The sequence below is a fragment of the Struthio camelus genome, chromosome 2 (assembly GCF_040807025.1).
Source record: "Struthio camelus isolate bStrCam1 chromosome 2, bStrCam1.hap1, whole genome shotgun sequence".
NCBI lineage: Eukaryota > Metazoa > Chordata > Aves > Struthioniformes > Struthionidae > Struthio > Struthio camelus.
The window spans coordinates 126119182-126140572 of record NC_090943.1 but is presented as its reverse complement, the minus strand read 5'-3'; the positions used below and the strand labels follow the sequence as shown (position 1 = coordinate 126140572).

Genomic DNA, 21391 nt, shown 5'->3' with positions numbered 1-21391 from the left:
ACTTATTTTTGAAAGCATGTTTTAAAACTGTCCCTTATTTCACCAGTTGGGCTAAGTTCACATGTTTTGAAAGGGGCTTGAAATTTCAGAAAAAATAAAGTCAGTAAAAGTGCCTACATTGCTGGAATCAAAGCGTCTCACAGAGAGGAGAATAAAGTAGAGTTCAAGCCATTAATTGGTATTTTTCTCTGATTCTTAATCATTTTGGCTTGAACAGCAGGATCAATTCCCCAGTCTCCAGCAATGGCTAAAGCAAAGCTTTTGAAATATAGGAATTTTCTTTTTTCTTCTTATGGGCTTTTCTTTTTACCTATATTTTTTGTCCTGTTCAGCCGACCTAATTTTCTAAATTGATAACAGGTTATAGAAACATTTAGTTTCAGCTCATTCTACAAAACTCTCTGTTCTCTCACAAAACCTGGCCAGATTAATATTCCAAATGCTGAATTGGAAAAGCAGAATTTAACTTCTTGTGTCCGCCCTGTCCTCCGTGTGTATCAGATGGAGGAGGACACCTCCCAGAAAGACTGAGGACAGAAGGTGGCTTTGCTTTACCCGTTCCAGCTGGCTGCACCACAGACTCTAAACTGCAGATGTACGAATGAATGCAGCTGATGAGTATTTATTGAGAGGGACTAGAAGTAACGTGCCACTTCTGTCCTGCAGAAGCTTGGGAGCATTGGAACTGCTACCCTGAGGGCTGGAAAACACGTGGTGTCTCAAATTCAAATTTACTTGTGAAGCTGGGCCCTTTGGTCTGGCTCACTCTCCTGTGGCACACAAAGCTGTGTGGCCTTCCCTTTTCCCTCCTCAGATCAGTGCTGACTCGTTCTATGTTTTTTAAAAGAGTTTTGCCATATTTTCAATTTTTAAGAAAGTGAAAAGCAAAACTTTTCTGCTTTGTCTTTACTGAAAGACATTTTGTACTCCTTCAGCTAGTTACAAAGCACCACCTAATACTACTGCTGGTATGAAGAAACTGTTCAGGACAGACAGAAGTATTGACTTCAAAAATGTTTTTTAGCTAAGATTTAAGGTAACAGTGTAATCTGATGTTTAGGAGAATTCATGAAGCCTATTTAGAAGAATCACCACGAAGGTGATCCAATGTCTAAGTGCAGAATGGACAACGTTTCGAAAACAGCCTGTGCTGCCCCCTACTCCTCTTCCCATCATGCCATGGACATTGCACCACAGGTTATTACTGTCAATGTCCCTGTGCAGTCCAGCCCTCAGCTTATGAGAAAGCACCCAGCAGGCACAATAGCATTTTTCCTTTACAGCAAAAAAGTATATTTAGATTGTTTCTTTACAGCAGAAAACCATTAAGAAGTTTTCAAGTTTGCTCTAAAAGAAATGCTGCACACTCAGGGCTGAACTCCCAAATACAGTACCACGGGGATAAAAGCCGATGTGAGTAAGCCAACCCACGGAAGTGCCTGCAGGGACACCATCACAAAGGCAGGGCAGCATGAATTGACTTAGCCCTCCGAAAATATGAAGTGGCTACTTTGCAGTAACTTATTATTTTGTGGTAATTTATTTCGGTACCTCAGTCCCCAGCATTTCTTGTTAATTGGTTATTAGCAAAGCTATGTCAATTCATGCGACACCTGATTCAAGAAAAGCTACTGCCTTCTCAACTACTGAGTCTTACCTGTTGCAGCTGGAGCAGAGGAAGATGAGGAAGGTGAGGAATAAGAGTGTGGTCATAGCTGCCAAACTTCCCCATAGGATGACGTGGACCTGCCCACTGCCTAAGAAGCCACTGTCTGGTCCCATTATACTAGCAGGAGCTGGTGACACTTCAGGATGAAGAGGTTATTCCTTGGAGAGGGCTGGCATCTGTGGTGAGCGCACCTCTGTTGCTGCACACAGAAAATCATATTTAGAAGTCATGATAGATTCTGAAGATAATTAATTTGGTAAATACAAATCTGACAAGGGAGATTTGTCAAATCCAGGTCTTCTACAAAAAAACCAGTTTTTAGTACAGGACAGCCAGCCAGAGAGATTTTCAGCTGAATTTCCGATGGTGACATGGAACAGATCTTGTCAAATATTAATGCAAGCTGTTAAGCATCAACAACCTCAACATGAATAACATGTAATACAGCATCTCTGTACCTATACTTTGAGGAAAAAAGTCTAGTAATCTATTTGCAATAATGTTTGTTAACTTCATTGAAAAGAGAACTTTCAAAACAACTAAACTCTGCAAAGTTAGCAAGACAAAAAGAGACTTGTAGGAGGCCTTCACCTCCTTCTCTCTCAACGTCCCCTGTCACCTGCCCATGACTAGGTGTTTAAAGTACAATGGCAAATAAGCTAGTTGTTTTTAAAAGGCATACCATAAAAAATGTCTTGCAGTAGACTAGATTTTTCTTCCCATATGAAATGCTTATTTTCTTATTAGTCTGCACTGGACAGTAATGAGATTGAACTTTTTCTTTTTTTTTTTTTTTTGCTTTTCCCCCACTAAGGATAATAAAGACAACAAATGAGAAGAGTACCCAGAGCATTTTTCAAGAACTTGAATAAACGCAACTTTTGCTACAACATAGCAGCTCCTGGAGAAACATCCCAAGTTAACAGCACTTATGATAGATATATCACAATATATATAGGCATATATTATGATACTGGTATTGGAAATACGCTAAACTATAGTATTTATTTTTAATGTAATACACTGTTGACATATGACAAAATTAAAAAGAAGACTTTCATTCTGCACAGCTGAATACATCAATGTCTCCATAATTTAGAAATACGCTATGCAAAGTCAAGTCACAGCCTTGCAGCTAGACCTCAGAACTGACAAACATTCAAATAAAATACAATGGCTAAGAAATCAGCAATAACTTTCTGGGAATGAAAAACTATCACAAGACTGAATAATGCCTAAAAATACTTCGAACCACTCTCATTTTATCTATATATTTGCAAAAATATATATACATATAAAATATATATTATATATATACATGCATTGTTTTTCAGCAGAAGCACACTTTTTAATAGCAAACTCAATTATGCAACAATGTAAGATCTGTATCAAAAGCACTACCTTACCAGGTTGGTATTAAAATCTTATAAGAAAAAGATTAATTTCCAGAAAAAGACCACTCACATCAAAGGACAAGAGCAGAAGGAATTTAAATACTAAGTTATGTGGCTAGGTAGTTCTTACAAGCACCAGTCCTGTTACTATATAAAATTACCTCATCGATTTCTGCCACGCAGGATCAGACTTACGGACACATTTCCTAAAGAACCAACTCTTACTAAATCACCCATGGTGAACAGAAGCATTTTAAAAAATATTAATATGTACGTGTAATATAATATATTTATGCATTTTTTAGATATTAATGGAATTGCCATGAGAATGAGGGGAAACAGATATGGAATTTATTCCTTTTTCTGAACCTTTCTAGAGATGCCCCATTTACCCTGTTTGGTATATATTTACTGTGGGGAGCATAGGGTATAACGAATACACTGAAAAAGACCTAAGGCTGGAGAACTCGATAGAATAGGAACAGAACTTTCTCGTCCTAGAAAGACAGACTTTGAAATGGAGTTAAATATTTCTAGTTTGGCTAAGTAATAAGAAAATCAGATAATGCATAACTTTTAAAACCCAGTAACACAAAGGATGGGAGGAGCAGGTGTACCACGCTTCGCCAAAGCACGTGGATGCCTTACTGGCAGCTCTGCGTTGCGGGAATAGGGTAGCCAGCGCAGCAGGCATCGCAGGCTGGACGTGCCCAGCACGTGCCTGGCTTCTGTGGGGCCTTTGGTGTGATGCTGAGCTCTGTCCTTCTCCGGTTATTGTTGGAGCTTGGAAAAATTAAACACTGAAAAGCAAGTAAAGGCCACTTTAAAAAATATTTAAATGGCAGATACGCGTCTGATACAGTCCCACCTACTAAAGCAAAACTTAGGTTATGTCTACACTGTGTCTACACACACAGTCACACCAGTGACTGCAAAACAGAGAGACCTTAAGAGAAACAGAATCAAATTCAGTCAGCAGAAAATATGCTGTAATGCCTGAAAAGACCTCTTGGATGGGTGCATTGGAAGAGATTTTTCCAACCTCTTAAAACTTTTAGAAATCCATCCTCTTGCCTTTGAAAAATACTGATTTTTCTCCCTTCCTTGGAAAAAAAGGACAGAAATGGAAATAGAAGAAAATGAAAACTGAAAAAAAGTTTTTTTTCAACATTGTTGTTGTCCTTTCGTCCTGACATTTTCGTCAGGATATTTTGTCAGGACACAAATAAAACACAAGGAGAGAATGCAAACGGAAAAAAGCTCCTTATTTTTTTAAATATTGGACAAAGAGGAAAATATAAGAAAAAAGAATAGGGATCTCAAAATACTTTTCTCCTTTTTCTGAAAACAGAAACAAAGGATTATTTGATTTTTTTAAAGCAGACACAAAGGTGTCTCGAGTGAAACCATCTACATTATTTCTAGAAATAAGTTTCTGATTTTATGCCTGCACTGAAGAACAATACTATGTTCCTCTCAGAAAATGCAGCTGACTAAGTTACATTCCAAAAGCTAATATACAGGCAAAGTTATTCTCTTATTCTACAAATACATTCTTATGTATTGAGCCTGCGGGCCTTATGAAGTAAAGGTAATAGCTGAGCTGAGGAAAGCTAAGGATGCCTGGGACAAGGATACACAGGAGAGCTGCATCCTTTGAAGCCTCCTGTACAGAATTAGGAAGTTACAGGATGAGCAGCAGCTGCTGGAGTTGGCAGATAGAGCTTAAAAAAGGACTGAGATCAGAGGCAGAGAGTCAAGAGAGACGCGCGTTTGAGCATCAAGAGTGAAGTGCAAGACTGAAGCTAGCAATGAGAAATCCTACTGGGCAGAAGCCAAATGGAGGCAAGAAAAGGGCCAAGGACAGAAACTGCAGTTATTCTACAGTGAAAGACCAAGAATTCACATACAAGGCTTTCACTGCAAATTGAAAAAAAGAGGTCAGGAGAGGTCAGAAAAGTACAGTGGCACTTGAACTAGGGGAGGCAACTACTAGAGACACTGGTTACTCATGCGAGCACTAAATTGGAATAAATTCACAAAGAATGAAGTGGTAATGAAGCCCTACACGAGAGAAGCCTGAGCAGGCGAGATGTGACTTCTTTCAGCTTCTTAAACTGCAGGAGTTTGATAAGTGCAGGAAAGGGAACCTAGAGGCTGCTCAACGGTCTACTTGTTATAAGACAAGAAGAAATGAATATAATCATAATACAGGAAAGCACATCCGCTTTCCGCTGAGCGCTGCTCCCTTCTAATGATACTTGTTCAGTCATCAGAGAGTTTATTCCTACTGATTAATGCCTCCCAAATGATGAGGCCTGAAACAGTTTGCTTTTGGGCACACAAGGGAGCTTCTGAAATACTGAGGGTGGGAGAAGCACCCATCAGCCACGTGAGCAGGCCAGGATGGAAACCTGGCATGGAGATACAACGGAAACACAGCCTTCTGCTTTCACTTGGTGAATGCCTGGACCCCAAACGGTTAACGGATTTTGGAGCTGCTCAGAGGCCAGCTTTAACGAGAAGCTTAGCTGCAATCATAACTATGGAACAACAAGCAGCTAATTTCAAAAATCCCTTTAGACACCTTAATGATTAACTACTGCTTTTACAATAAAAAGTTATATTGTGCTGCCCCCTGGTGAATCTTTCCTTTAGGAAAAACATATTTGTGCTTGCTGTTACCATCGAGGCTCATGCGATTGTGCTTCAGATCTTCAACAAACCCCGTGGCTAAAAATTGAGGCTTACGTGCAGTCTTTCTTCTGCCTGGCTTGGAAAGAAATCCTGCTACCACCCCTGAAAGACACTCAGACTCGAATACTTTAACCCTGCAGAGAGACATCACTGAGAGAGAGTAATGCTCAGTGGAACTTTTTTTTTTTTTTAATCTGTGAAGATCTTTCGAGATGAGGATTGATTCAGGTTGTACTTTCCAGAGAAAGGCAAGAATATCTTTGTTTAGAAATCTCCACACTAGTTGTAGGTAATACCAAACTCTAAATAAGAATAATAAAGACAGGCCTGGAATACGCGGATAAGAAAACTTATTTCATCTAGGACAAAATACATATGACTCTTCCCATTCACGTTTCAAAATCATTATCAGTTCAGAGAAGTAACTCTTACACTACACTGAATAGAATTTCTCTTTCTTGTTGGAAGTTTTCCTTGCTTCTTATACATCAATATTTGCCAATAGTGGAACCTATACAACAAATAATACCAACAGCCATTTTCTGAAAATTGCACATAAACATACAATTACGCTTGGCAATCTCAGAAAGATTTTTTTTTTCATTACAGGACCCTCATTTTCATAGTGAATAATGTTCTATTTGTGCTTACAAATGTTCCGGGGATAAAGCACAGCTTATCCCTGGAACAGTTCAGCAAGATTTGGTGATGATGGAAATGTGCAATATGCAGTGCAAGAGCAAATTTGTTGCCAAACGGAAGAATACAAATGTATCTGGGGTGAAACTGCTTTGAATACAACACACGCAAAAGAGCTTGGGGAGCCTACGGTTTTAGGGAGAGCGATGAGTGGGAGTTTCAGCTTGTGAGGAAGCTGCTGTAAAAGCTTGCATTGAGACCTGAACGTCATCAAAGCCCACCAAGGGACTGAGCCGGCGCCCTTTGCATCCAGGATCTGGTGTCTGTTGTCTGTGCAGAGCTTCAGGCAAAGCCTGTGCTTGACGTCTGCACGGCACCAGGGCTGGGGTGGCACCAGGCGAGGGGGCAGCGTGGCCCCAGAGCCGCCCAGCCGAGAGGCTCCCGGGGCACCTCTCCCACCGCCCCTCACCTTCCATTCTTACCGCTGCTTTTGGGCTTTACGCCTGCTCCCTTCAATGCCTGCTATAAACCACCTTAGGCCCACGCGTTCCATCAACTTCCCTAGGGGAAAGAGTGGGAAAAGCTGATGGCGTCACCTTTCTGGTTTTCTTTATGAATTATATATACAGCGTAGGCAAGGGAAGAAATTGTTTTGACAACTGAACGACTTTGAATGTGAGAACCTGAACTCAACAGGACAGGATAGATTCAGGGAGAGCGCAGAGATCAAGACTCTCTGTCCTAGACTGTCACACTGGATTCGGCTAAAAAGGGCACTGATCGGGAGCTTCACGTGCTGATCCTCTCTGAGAAACCTTGGTTGCAAGCTTCCTTGTCCGGCTGCTCTGTCTCCTATTGCTCTCTTCTCCCTGCCCCCTCTTCTATTTTCTGTGCCTTCAGTTATCCTGATATCCTTGTTAAATTGTAAAACAGATTAGTCAGATCATCCAGGCCGAACGATCCCCTCCACCCTAATAATACAGATCTGGGAGGGAAGGAGAGAGTGGTGAGGAAGATCATAATTTTTAAATCAGATTTTTATTGGTCTGGTAGCAAGCCCACTAAGAGTTGCATTAATATGAATCAGAAAATGGTGAAGCACAAGATATATGGAACCACAAATCGAGACAGCAGCCAAGAGGTATGAAACTAATGTCCTCTTATCTACATCCAGCTGCTAACACTCATGCAAACATAACAACAGAACAGCAACTTGGACGATAACGAACAGGCAGCAGCAGCAGACAGTCCTGCAGGTGTGAGCAACATCCACAGCTGTAGATTCTTTTATCTTATGTTCCTCCAGATTTTGAAAACAGACTTTCTTTACGAAGCTGGAAGGAAACAGAATGAGATCCTGTTACCTTACTCCCTTCCCAGAAAACTCCTTCTGCAACTTAAGACAAAGCTCAGGCATCAGTGGGTACAATATATCACCAAGTGCCCCAAGACGGAGCGTGTCCCTTGAATGACACATTGTTAGACCATCTTAAAAAAAAAAAAAATCCAAAGAAAGGCAATCCCTTATCATGACAACTTCTGCACCAACAAGATTTCATACCAAACTTCTCCTTATAGCCTATGCATTTTATTCAGCCAAGACAGAGGATGTGGCAGGCTCGCTTTACTCAATCCAGAATCTTTTCCCTATCAGAACTGTTCTCTACATACATGGAAAACAATAAATTGGTCCTATTTTCTTGTTGCTGGCCGGAGATGAAGTGCAGTTCTGTAGTGAACTGGATCAGGTGACTGCCCTGTTAAAGTTAAAATGGACTTGAAATAACCCTTCCTCTATCCCAAGAATCCTTCTCTACACCTCTCGATTTTAAACTGGAACTGTGCTCTGATCTTCTTCACCAGCCTTTTTCACGAGGCTTTAATTGGCAGAACCCAATGTGCCCCCATTTTGTGGCACCATTGGTGCTGCATTTGTCCCTGTGTGGGCAAATTACTCAGGCCAAATTTTTTACAGGTGTGTCTGACTCCAGGACCTACTTTGAAGCCTATCTGCAGCAGTCAGTGGGATTTGTACTCTGAACATCAATGTTACATCTATAGCAGTAAATGAAACATGCCTGAGATAACTGTCTTGTACTGAGGTCAACTGGCATGGCACAGCGTGTGTCTGTACTGCTAAACTCTCTTATCCTCCATAAAACAGTGGTTGTACCCAAATTGTCCACTGGGAGTGCTCCTAGGTCTGAGCTAACTCCTGAGCTGTGCCTGGGATTAGATTGGGAAAGAGCCATTTGACTTCAGCCAAAATTATGACACAAATTGTATTTAATAACATAAATGATGGACACTCAGTGCCCTGACACTGTTTCATGTATGCAGTCCACATATACAGTGCAGGGCGCTTGGTAAAATCAGATCCTTTGTCTCTCAAACTGAGAATCTGAATGTAGTGGATCCTTTGCCCTCAATCCCTCAGTGTGCTGGAGGGCCTCATCTCCTCTCGGTACTCATCTGCCACAGGACGGGTGCAACTTTCTACCCTGCTCCAGCTCTTCTCATCACCTTCCAAACCTAGCCTCTCTCCTCCTCCCAGTTCTGTTTGTGGCCCAGGCTATTTACCTAGTTTTATATATGACAAAAACAGTATGAAGATACTAATATAGCAATGAGCCTTTACGGGCAACTAATGAAATAAGCGCAAAGACGTTGAAACTTTATCAAAAAGAGATAGTTCAGAGGCAGAGGCAGGGTTACATTAAAATAGATGATGCTACGGAACCGAGCGAATATGCACACATCATCCTTGCTTTAAGTTAGTGCTTGATACTTAACAGTAATTGCACACAATTAAATGCTTCTAGAGACAACAGGTGGCCGGACCGCTGTCTGGACTGAGGTTCTGCTTATTATAATCTGTCCTAACACCACCTATCACCAGAAGCAAGATTGTGTGGCTTCTCCAAAGGCAACTGTAAAAAAGATGTTAGACTGATTTGCGTTACTGTTTCTGTACCTGTCCTGCCTTGTTTCAGCCTCTAGCTGTTTATATATAGATCCAGTACTGAACTATACAAACATTAAGACCATGATCTTAGCACCTATTTCTTTATAGTATCTACTGCATTTCACTTTTAGGGTTCCTATGCACTAGATAAGGACAATCCCTTTTCTATGTCAGATTAATGGTGTTCTCGTATAGTTGCATTTTAGCCTGCTTGCTTGGCAGCAACCACTTAACTACAACAATTAAAGGCAAAAAGATACTTCTTATTTCAGGCAGACAAGAAATGCTAAAGGAGACCAGATGTGCACGTAATTACGGCCTGATCCTGAAAGGCTGATGCTGGAATGAATTACTGCAATGGACTGCGATGCTGTCGGAGGTTGTCAGACATGCCTTGCAGACACTGTGCGTATCATAAGCCTTCAGAAGAGCTCATGTTTCTGCTCAGTGAAACAGCAGAATAATGAGGGTCTGATCTAATTCCCCCTTGTATCTTCCTTCACAGAAATCAGAGCCCGCTTATCAAAGGATGTGTGCGCGCTCTATAGTGCAAAAACAGATCTAAGGCAAAACTGAACAGTCTCAAATTACTGGTCACTTTTAAGTCTTAACATCTCCTAAATAGAAATCAAATCTCTCTGTTACCCTTTATCTGGGCCATTACAGAAAAATTGAAAAAGGCCTTTGCCTCAATAAATGCTGATCTACACAACTATCCATAATTACAGGCCAGTCAACACAGTCGTGCTTTGTCAGACCTTATCATCTCAAGGTCAACATTTTCAAGGTTGAATTGATTTTTCTCTTCTAGATTTTTCCTTCACATTTTTCTCCCTCTCTCTATTCACAAGTTTAGCAATTTTTCTGCCCACTTTCACGGACTCAGAGCTATCGTTGGACATCTTTTCTTCCCCTGTGCTTCTCCTCCCAATACTGCCGCCTCCAGACATAGAAAATTACTCTCACTCTTGACAATTCCTGTTCTGCTTAAGAAACGTGTATCTCTGTCTAAGCTGTATCCTCGCTTGAGCAATATCATTTTGTGTTTCCCCATTTCCCACTGCCTGACTTTCCTTCTTCTACTAACTTCTTCACAGTCTGTACCTCTGCTGTAATTCCCATTTCTTGTCCCTCCTTATGCTCACAGTGCTCCTAATTCTACTCTAGCCTGCATCTTGGGCTTTTTCTCCTCCTTGGAAAGACATTCTGGAAAGCAGGAAAAAAGAAGAAAGTGAAATGAACAATTAAGCATGTGAATTCAAGAATGTGCTCCAAGGCAGGGGAAGAGTTTCTATTAAAAGAGTGAACATTTTGGAAAATAAGAGGAAACTGTAGATGTCATCAGCAAGGTTTTCTAGCAGACCCTAAAACTGGATTTTCAAAGGCAGGTTCAAAGAAATACGATTGCATATAAACACGATTATGTCCCAGTGATACACAGTCTGCATCCCAGGCTTTATAAATGTACATAATCATGCACCTATCTTGTCATGTAGCTAGCACACTTATTTGCCGTATTCACAAAGTCTTTCTACGTATAAAGCATGCACTCACAAACCACTGCCAAAGTTATCTAACTTTATAAATGCAGTCCTAAACATATTGCTTTTTAAATAAATAACTTAAAGCTCACAGATTCATTTCATGGTGGGTAATAATGTCACCCCCATTTCACAGCTGGGACAAGAGAACTAGAGGGTTACCAGCCCCACAATAGCTTCTAGCCCAGCAAAGGAAAAAAAGGGGGAGCTGCGGCCCCGGCTTTCCAAGGCAGTGTATCCATTCAGCCGGACAGCTGCTGGGAAGAAACTGAGAACCAAGGCTCTGCAAAACGGCTCACAGCAACACCACCACATATTTTCCCCAGCCATTAGCAGCTAAATAATGACTGGCTCGAATGCTACAGCAGAAAAGCTTTATCTGATGAGTGACCATGCCAAAGATTATAGTTTAATCGTAGCATATTATTCTCTTTCCCACACCCCCACAGTATCCCATATTGCTTTCTGGCTTCAGTGAGGTAATTAGATCACTATTACTGCATGCTTTAGAGCATATAGAAATGAAAGCTATCTTTGTGAAGTGTTTTCCAGCTCTGACACTGTTACTCCTAATAGCTTTGCTTTTCCTGGAACTTCAAGTTATTTCATATTAAACACAGCCTGTTTATAATTGCAATTTGCTGTTTATAATTCTGCCATGCCAAGTCCCTTTTTAGTCTTTGCAATGCAACAACGTTTTACATAAAGTGGTTCAAGCAACCCTTCTGATACTTTCAAGGCAATAAAAATAGAAATAGAGAAACTCCCCCCAGCCTGGAAAGCAGGCACACACACAGATTGCCTCTGCAATCTGACCTAAAAGACCTCTGAAATCCACCTCTGAAATCCACAGAAATTCACTCTTCATTTTTTACAAATGGGTATCTGAATCAGGCCCATGAAACACAGTGCATAGACAGCCCGTTTCCGGTGGCTACCTCTGATTTCCAAAAGACACTGAACTTACAAAAATGTTGAAGATTGCAGAATGTGCACCAGCAAAACACAACACTCTGACTGTCCCTGATGAAACATAACTACCGCTTTGGGTAGGACTCGTCTCATATAAGTCTACCTCTTGAAAAATAGGCTTCGATTCACCCAGACCCTATCTATGGGGTCTCATCTGAGAGACTCACCTCTGTACTCATCACAGCAGAGGACCAGATGACTTCCACTTAGTTAAATACTTAACGTAAGGCTGATGAAATTTTAGATGTGTACTTACAGTGAAAATAGATATACCTAAACTGAAAAATTTAAAAAATGCCTTGTGTCCAACAGTCTGGATATTATAGCCTTTTAATGTTGAGTAGGACCCCCCCCCCCAAAATTAAGCATATAAAAATCATTACATTTTTTGAAAATCCTAACAAAAGGAATTTTAAACATAATAAACTAAGATTACCAAACGCCTATGCTAGCATACAATTTATAGATATAAAAGTCTGTAAGACCAAAGTGTTCCAGGACAGCTAAGTGATGGTCCTTGGAGGCAGAGTACAAATTACATCAGAAGCGCTTGTTATATTTAAGATTAAATAATCTTGAAGCAAAAGGAATTAGTGAGGATTGAGCTGTGTAACATTCTGCAATGAAAGAAGAAGCAGTCATTCATTTAGCTTATTGACAGACAATTTTTTTTTTTCCAAAGTGTTCATGCGAGGTGCTTTGTAAAGGTGAAGCTCTATTTCAGGCTCACGCTTCTTGCTATTCACTCTAATTCATTCAGTGAAGTAATTTTTCAACTTAGCATTTGTATTTCATCAGGAACGTCAGGTCATAAATATTCAGTGTATCTGTGCAAGGCCTTTTGCATTGCTAGAGACTGTCCTACAGAATTTATGTTCTATTTAAATAAGATGGGCAGCACATGAGAAAATGTCTGTGGAAATACTTCCTTTATACTAAAAAGTCCAAGACAGACAAGGATTAGGTGGTCTTGAAGAGATCTTTGGCAGAGATGGGAACTGATCCCAGATATCTGGAGTCCCAAGCTAGTACCTTACTAGGAGAGGAGATACCTAAAAATCAAGGGCAAAAGCAAGAGAGATTAATGTTTTGTGATCTCTCCAGGAAAGGTGCTGTGCAACAGGCACAATTCAAATTACTGTCTTCAGACATACTCGTTATGTATCGCCTTTCTTGGCTGACATACACCAGAATGGAAAATGTGGCTAAGTGTTAGCATGGTGGGAGCAGCGCTGACAGAGCAGTTCATTTCATAGGTCCATGTCGTGTTAGCTTTTCATTGCAATTTCTGCAAACGGCATTAACAGTTTTACAAACTCAGCCACCTCCCCATCTCCCTCCAAAAGGTGTTTCGCGGTGTTCTGCATACCCTTTACCGCTTCTCTTCTGAAAAAAGGCCAGTTCTGGAACCCCCTCCCAAGTCTTTTCAGCACACTGGAGAAAAATATAATCGATGCCCTATTCTTCTATATATATGTACACACACACACACACACACACACACACACATACATTTATCTCTCTCTTCAAGGAGAGCATAATAACATCACTCTTTCCTTTTGACTGGAAACAGCGGGTAGGCAAAGAGCTGGGGCAAATGAAAAAGACACCTTGTTTGTGACATTACAGAATATCCTGCGACCTTGCCTCCACGCTGAGGCACACACATCGCCCCACTTGCCAACTGCAAGAACGTGGGGTAACAAGACAAAATAAACCAAACTGTTTCCTGCTCCCCACACCGACTTCCTGGCACTGGGTGCATTTTATCTGTCTGCTTTCCTGCTGTGAAGAGGGAAATACAAAAATCTGGACTTGATCCCAATGGACTGAGGCAGTAAAAGCTAATCTTTGGTCCTGTGGGAATGATCTGCAAACGGGGATCCCGCACACACCCAAACCCCTCACTCCCTCATAATGACACATGGCAAACATGATTATAGGATCTAATGAACTGCAACTAATGTAATTCTGAAAGTCTTCACAGATAATGAAAACCAGGACTTCGCCTTCTAGATGTAATTGAGATGTTTGGTTCATACGCTACAGAAAAAAACCTCTGTATGAATACTGCATTTTCATATCAGACAAACACAGTTGCCTGTCACATTTTTGGGCACTTTTTCCTGACTGCTGGATATTTGATGAAGAGGTCTATTCTGAAGAGCCCTGGTAAGAAAACATCTGTGAAGGGAAATGGACTTCATAAAAGAAATACTTTCTTATGTTATTCCAAGGGAAATCTTTAGTCTAGATGTCATCCACTAACTTCCACTTTGCAATCTGAACTTGGTATAAACAGAACGTTTCCCTAGCAAGGATAAATCATGATCCCAAATAAACATACCGCTCTCCTGCTCGTAAGAAAGAACTACAAAACAGAATTTGGCCTGTCACCTGTAAACTCTGTCAATTAACAATCTGAATTGACTGAAAAAAAAATCCGGTTTCTCTTCCACTAGTCTGCTCTTTTTGCTGCCTGTTGGCATCAATTTTCCTGCAATTTAAGTATTACTAATGCTGTGAGACTTCCCCTGCCTCTATACTTTCCCATGTTACTATCATTAGCACCTTTTTAGTAGGAAGACCTATGTGTAGCACTGCAGAGAGAAAGATAAATACATCATCCCTGCTGCAAAAAGCTATGCTACTACTTTGAGTTAAGAACTGCCAAAGCATTATGACAGGTGAGCAATTCCTGGTGGGCGAGACAAGTAGAATATCACATCACTTCACACAATCAATAGCACACCTGGCTTTTCTTCTTCCATTTTTCGATTTTGTGCTGACCCAGGCATTACTTTCTCCCCACAGAAACTGGTCTGCAGAATGGTTTCGAAGGAGAAAAATAAGACTGAAATTTGATGAAAAATCAAATTGGATAGAGGATAACTGTTCTCCAGAGACAGGAGAGAGAGTCAAATTAGACTAGAGGAAAAGAAGAACAGTTTTACAGCGGCAATATGCAAGGAGAAAAGCTGACTGCAAGCTTGAAACCTTTATACAGCTGGTCAGTAATAAATACGTTATTTGCACAGTAGCTGAGCAGAGTCTTTCAGCTGTTCAGACACACATAACCGCAGCACACACATGCACACACGTGCACACACAGAACGAAAGAGCGCACACCAGAGGCATTAATCTAATTCCACCTGCACGCACAGACCAGCACAGCTATTGCCTTCGAGCTCTCTCGCGTGACCAGGAAACCTCCACCTTTGTCATCCTGTCTCCCTCCCGAGTCTTTGCTCCCTCTTTCCCTTCCTAAGCTTGTGTATCCTCACCTCCTCCATCTTCCTCCTCTTTTTGAAGGTCAAACTTGGGTGGCAGCAATATTGCAGCCCCCCTCTGTCACGTGACTATTCATGAGCAACCATCACCTCTTGACTGACCCTCGAGGCTTGATGCTGCTCCTAGCATCATAAAGCCCTCCCCGCAATTATCTGAACATTACTCATGCTGGTATCATTTTTGTTTTAACACTTCTTTCCTCCAGAATTATTCTTCTATAATAACATATCAACCAAAGATACTCACATCAGCTCCTTATAAAATTACCAGTAGAGAGATCAACACCTGTTGATCACTTCGGTTGTGACCTGTTAATATTAGGATGCCCAAACAGTGAAGAAAGACACACCAGATATAAAAAAGGAAAATGACAAGAAATATATGAAAACACTCTCTCAGAAGGAAATTTAAATAATAGAGATGAAATAGAAAGACAGCTTACCTAAAATATGATAAATAATGTTAACTACATACAAGACACAAACATATATGCGAGAATGAGAAGTTAGCTTAAGAACTTGTACTATCACAGTAAAAAAAAACACAACAGTTTCAACAGCTAGCTATCTCTTACAGTTCACCATTACATCACTTCTATAATACTCTGTATGAGCCAAGCGACAGCAGCAGATCTGTATTTCATATGCTTTATCTTTATTCTTCAAACAATTTACCATGCTCAAGCCCTGTGTAATACCTTCCTGAATGTGGCTCATTTTAAAGGATAACCTAACACTAATAGAGAATAAACCTCTTTTTATCCTTTTCCACTGCTTAGGGAGATGGTTTTATTGACAAGTAATCAGATTCTATAAAAGGATGGCACGATTTTCAAAGGAAGCATTGACAAATGAAGAGGTAACCATTCATTATTGAATCTGAAACACTTACAGGTTAATTTGATGGTGGCAGCAGTAAATTAATTCTTCCTTTTGTAGAAAGATCTTTTTGACAACTGCCTAAAGAGCAGTGGTTGTCCAGCTCTATATTTTTCTTAGATGTAGCATCAAAATAATGTGTTACTTTCAGAAAAACAATTATGTCATTCTTTCAGAGGACCCTTTTTGGATTTTCAACTGACTAGTAACCCACAACCATAGACCTTAGTGTGGGACACTTGCTAAATTACTTGCTTTACTATGTATTTCAACTACTTATTTGGCCAACAGGAGAAATATAAGACTAAGTTTGGCTAGAAGAAAGCAGTAACAGAAAGAATAATCTCTTTACCCCAGTTTCACAGGTCTAAAAGTAGCAGAAGGGAGCTAACAGGTATTATGTGGGCAAGAATGAGAACCTAGATTGGTGAGGGAGAATTTATTCTTGCAGTTGTTACATATAGGCATGCACTGACCCAAATAGATCATGGCTCCTATCATTCCCCTAGTGCATGCAAATGGATAAAATGCTGATGTGCACCAAAAAGGTTTAGGGGAAAAAAAGCAAGCCAAATCTGCATGGAAACTGCCCCTCCCCTCCCTAAAAAGCACAGCAGCTGGTACACAAAAGCTAATAGGCAAAGACAGCATTGCTGGCAAACACTGGTGAAATGAAGGCAAGTCAAAAACAAAGTGATGATGAAAAATTCAAAGGTCAGCCTGAATGGACACAGAAAACAAGCCATTTACCACATGATATCTACTGCTGTCTAGAAGGAGAGTCATTGACCCACTTCAGGATGCCCGCTTTATTCTATTATGCTGCTGCTGCTGCTGCCCAGTGATCAAACCTGAAGGATACTGATTTTCTGCTGCGGCTTTCTGACTTGGCTCGATTGCCCGCATTGTCATTCTGTATCCCAGCAGATGAGACTGAAGGATTGGAGAGACTCTGCATGATGCATTTGAGTTCAAATCACAGGCTGAGTTACAGCACATAGCAGTAACCCGGGCAGTGACTACAGTCTTTTCGCTTCTCTTCTCCTTTCTTCCCCTTCACCCTTCCATAGTTGTTTTGTTATCTATTAACATAGTCTCAGATGACAATGCAGGTTCAGAAAAATGTCACACAGGCAATGTGACGTGTGGGATTCACCTCCACAGAACAACACCTAAACGCATGAGATGCCTAAGCCTATCTATGTGAAGGACGTATCTGAACTTCCTGTATTCCCAGTGGCTTCGCGGCAATGGAGCCCAGCAAGGGAAACAGTTGACTAGCCAACAGGGGTGACATTTAGTTGCCTTAACACAGGTAGGTAGGACCACTTGAGTTGCCTAAGGACATCTTAGACATCTGGATGCCCACGGAGACACGCCAATAGATATGGACAGCCTGATTCAGTAACTACAGGAGATTTCTATCCACCTCCAATGGCAGCTGGGGGCCAGCCTATGACATTTAAAATGGCACTTAGTGCATTTTAATCAGTTTTCAGGCAGATGAATCCTGCCTGTAGTCATCTACTTTCAGGTGACCTCAACTGCTCTCTAGCTTTTGCTGACAGCATTGATTAGTGCCTTGGTTCAGTTGCTCACACACAGCTATCAAGTGCCACTGTAAACTCACTAGGACACATAAAGCATCAGGATGGAGCTGGCAGCCACGGCACAGGACCTAGAGGAAACTCTCATGCTTCTCAAATAGCAATGAGAGACCATGACGAGTGTCCCAGGGCATCTCAAATGGCATTAGCTGCTCCTAGGTGGGCAACTGAAAGGAGCCCTGATCTCCACTGACTATAGCGGGAGATTAGATGACTACAGCATGTGAAAGTGCCTGCTGATATTTACCTAAATTTAGGAGTCTTAATCTGCAGTTGAACCTCATGCCATTAATGTCTCGCTTAAGCATTACACAGATGCAAATATCTACCTCTGCAATCATTTCCTACACAAGAGATGAATGCTAGCACTAACCCTTCTTTAAAAAAGTAAGGATTTATACAGAGGTGGAACATGTTAGTTTAGTATCAGCAGAATACTCTTCTCAAAGCAGAACAGCTCAAGGGAATCACATACTCTCCAGCTGGCATGACAGAAAATGAATGACTAGATTTTTAGAAATTTTCAGAACCACAGACCCTGTAACATTTAATAATCTGACAAGGCTTGGGACTCCAGGCGAAGAACAGGTAAAGCAAATAAAACCACAAGCATCTGGCTGTTACACAAATGTTTAAGACCCCTTTGCTGGAGCACCAGTGTATGGGTTCCTATTAACATTGTTTTAAACATCTCCATGCAGCTACAATACACATATGTAAGCATAAGATTGACAAAAACAGGTCAAAAGACCTTTATTCAGAAAAAATGTTCTTTTCCCTTCATGAACATTTTTTAAAAAGTGTTCACTTCCCCATACTTTTTACCCATTAAAATTGTATGTTACTGTAAGGTGTTAGGTATGCAGGGAGCCTCTGGCCCAATTCTGTTCTCAACTGCTTTCATATAAGACCTGAAAGCAGAATGTGGTCCCCTCTGTGGAACTATGCACAACTCTAGGTTTCTTTTTATTTAATGCACCATCAACACACATATCTCAAACTAAATATTAAATCTGCACTACAGGCAACTGTTTGCCAAACCAATCTACACAGCGAAAAATAAATAACAAAGCATTTTATTATCCAACTAAACAAAGCAGCAAATTTTATTAAGTTACAAGAAAATTCAGAGACCTTAGAAAAAACATAAAAACATTCTTGCTGCAAAAGGTTCCCAGGAATTTCAGAAATTGTAAATCAAGTCATGGCCTTCTTTTTTCAGGCTATTCTCCCTTCATCGTTAATACTGGCGTGCTGCTAAGAAAAAACAGCCAAGCACCCTGCGGTTAGTGCAAAGCATTGGTTACTATTTTGTGAAAGTAAGTCGAAACTTAAATGTCAGTCTTCAGTAGAAATCTGCTGAGATTGAGTCTCTTCCTGGAGTATATCTACTATACTTCAGTAAATAGATGGGATACAAGTAAAGTAGGAGCTCTGCAGAGTTTAAAATAGGAATTGCCACTGTATTAACAAGCTCATGGCAATGTTACTTATAAGTATTTGTTTTATAGTCTCAGCAGGCATGTCCTGATGCCTATTGTGTACAGCCATCTGCTGAACAGGCAGAATCGATCTCTGAGTGTGTCCTGCTTGGTTTGTAAATTTACCTACTGTGACTAAGTACATAACTCATTATTAAAAACAGTCAGACCTGATCTTTCCTGAGGGTAAACTAATGTTTCTCATCATCCTTTAAAAAAAGGAAGAGATAAGGAACAGGTAAGGCATTTAAATAAGATTCGTTATTTGAAAGGTTTACTCCCATGGCCCGAATCAACATGCAAGCGTGGGCTTCCAATCATCTTCACAAGATAATTATAATTCATAATTGGCACTTCTAAAGCGTTTTCACAGAGCTATGTAAATATTGACTAATTAGCCACACCAGAATCCTGTGGGGTAGGTGAGCAAGAACACCAGCCCCCTTCCGTATTCGAGCAAAGAGATTAACAAAAAAAAAAGCGCCCGACACACACAACAGGCTGAGAACATGCAGGCATTTCCAGTCTCATGCTCTTGCCCAGCCGGCGTTGCTCCTACGCGCTAGCTGGACTGGAGGAGATGAGTTCTGTTTTAGCAGACCCCTGGAAATAGTGGCCAAACCTCAATTAATTACCCAAGGTCCCCTTAAACAGAATGTTTAGTTATTCGACCACCAAAATAAAACCTGAGGATTTGATAGAAGTACTTAAAGTATTAACATGAGGATGGTAGCCTGGTTTGCTTTCCAGTCTCAGGAACATTCAGACAATTATGTAATACATAATTATGGCTTATTTCCAGAAACAAAATATTACACGGGTACCTGTCAGTAAATATTAGAAACAGAGCTCTACAGGTGTGGAGTGAGACTCCTTAACTTAAAATTCTGTGAAAACTACCTTATTATCCACCGTGTACCCACAATGAAGGGTGAAGGAAGCGTGAAAGTCCAGTTAGAGCACCCAAGTGTCCACGCTTCATCATGTAATAAAATACTAAGGCAACCTCAATGTCACTAGCTCAGAAGAAGGGTCTAAAAAGAGTCAAAGTGAAGATCCTTAGAGGCCACACTACTCTAGAAAGTCAAACACGCCAGCGAATATTGCCTCCATTAAATGCAGCTCTTCAATTTAATTGCCCTTAGGAAGGAAAGATTAGTCATTAGTGTCTCAGGTTTTCTCGTTTAAAACAGTAAACACTAATGATGGCTTTATTCCAGAGCTTTGTCATTAATCACCCCGTTCAGGGGCGACAAACGAGTCTTTTCTAAATAATTGTATTATCACAAGCTTACAATGTATACAATAAACACAATATGAATCATTTTTATTTGGTGTAATCCTGCTTTGTCTATTGAAGCCATTGGTTATATGTTGTGTCTAATTTCAGCTACAATCTCTTTAGGGCAAAGATTGTGTCCCCATGGTTTTGTAAAGCCCTACTCACAGCAATAATGGCATATAAATTAAAAAAAATAAGGAGAAATTGCAGACTGTGGGAAATTATTTTCAGTTCATCAGGTATTCACAAGTGAGGACAAAAATACATTTTCATGGATTTCATTAAGATATCTTCTAGAGATCTGGTTCACTTATTTTTAGAGATATTGGGAGATGCTTTTTAATTTAACTGTAGCGACTAACCAGATAAAAATAATAACAGGAAAAATCAAATTAGCATGGTGACGGGTTGAATGCTAAATCCAGTGTTATTCCACACGGAAGCTCCTTCCTCGCTCTGCTTCTGTGTGTAACTGCTTCCAAGACCACCAGGCTTTCCACCCCCAGTAATGAACATTAACATGATGGTATTTTAACTTCTGCATTAGTTATCTATCCTGAGCAATGCTAGACAAAACAAGTAGTAGACCAACAGTAGAACTGGAGGCTCTAGTGAGCAAAATTTATCCAGAAAAGCCAAAACCAAAAGAATACAGATTAAGCTGAGGTGACTCAGGCTGCAATATGATAAAAGGTAGGGCAAGAAGGGCTTTTGTGCTCAAAAGGCTTATATTGGTGGAAAGAAGGGAGAATCAGCCAAAAAAATTGATTAACACTTTCAACGAAATTTGGTTCACTTCTGCAGCAGTTTCACAATCACTTTAAGCGTGAAAAAATTGATAATGCCCCTGAAAGAAGTGCCTCTGTGCTGCATGGTGGCATTCCCGGCCACTTGGTCCTTTTCCCACACAACCCTCGGCTTACGCTACTTCCAGCTCTTGTGAATTGAATCAGATGATCAGCTGTGGGTCAGGGC

General features: G+C 40.6%; 1 protein-coding gene across 7 annotated transcripts in view; it reads right to left on the bottom strand.

The window, feature by feature from the left end:
• Window positions 1-21391, bottom strand: part of PAG1 (phosphoprotein membrane anchor with glycosphingolipid microdomains 1) — a 118251-nt gene that overhangs the window by 22297 nt on the left and 74563 nt on the right. For 6 of the 7 annotated variants that reach the window (XR_011139167.1, XM_068932443.1, XM_068932444.1 and 3 more), the window contains one exon: window positions 1658-1868. Coding sequence is in view for 5 of the 7 variants with exons in the window: in XM_068932443.1 (XP_068788544.1) it covers window positions 1658-1782 (125 nt within the window). In the remaining 2 variants the exon portion in view is untranslated. Of the gene's footprint in view, window positions 1-1657; window positions 1869-21391 lie in introns of those variants that run through there. The other variant, XM_068932446.1, reaches the window with a different exon arrangement.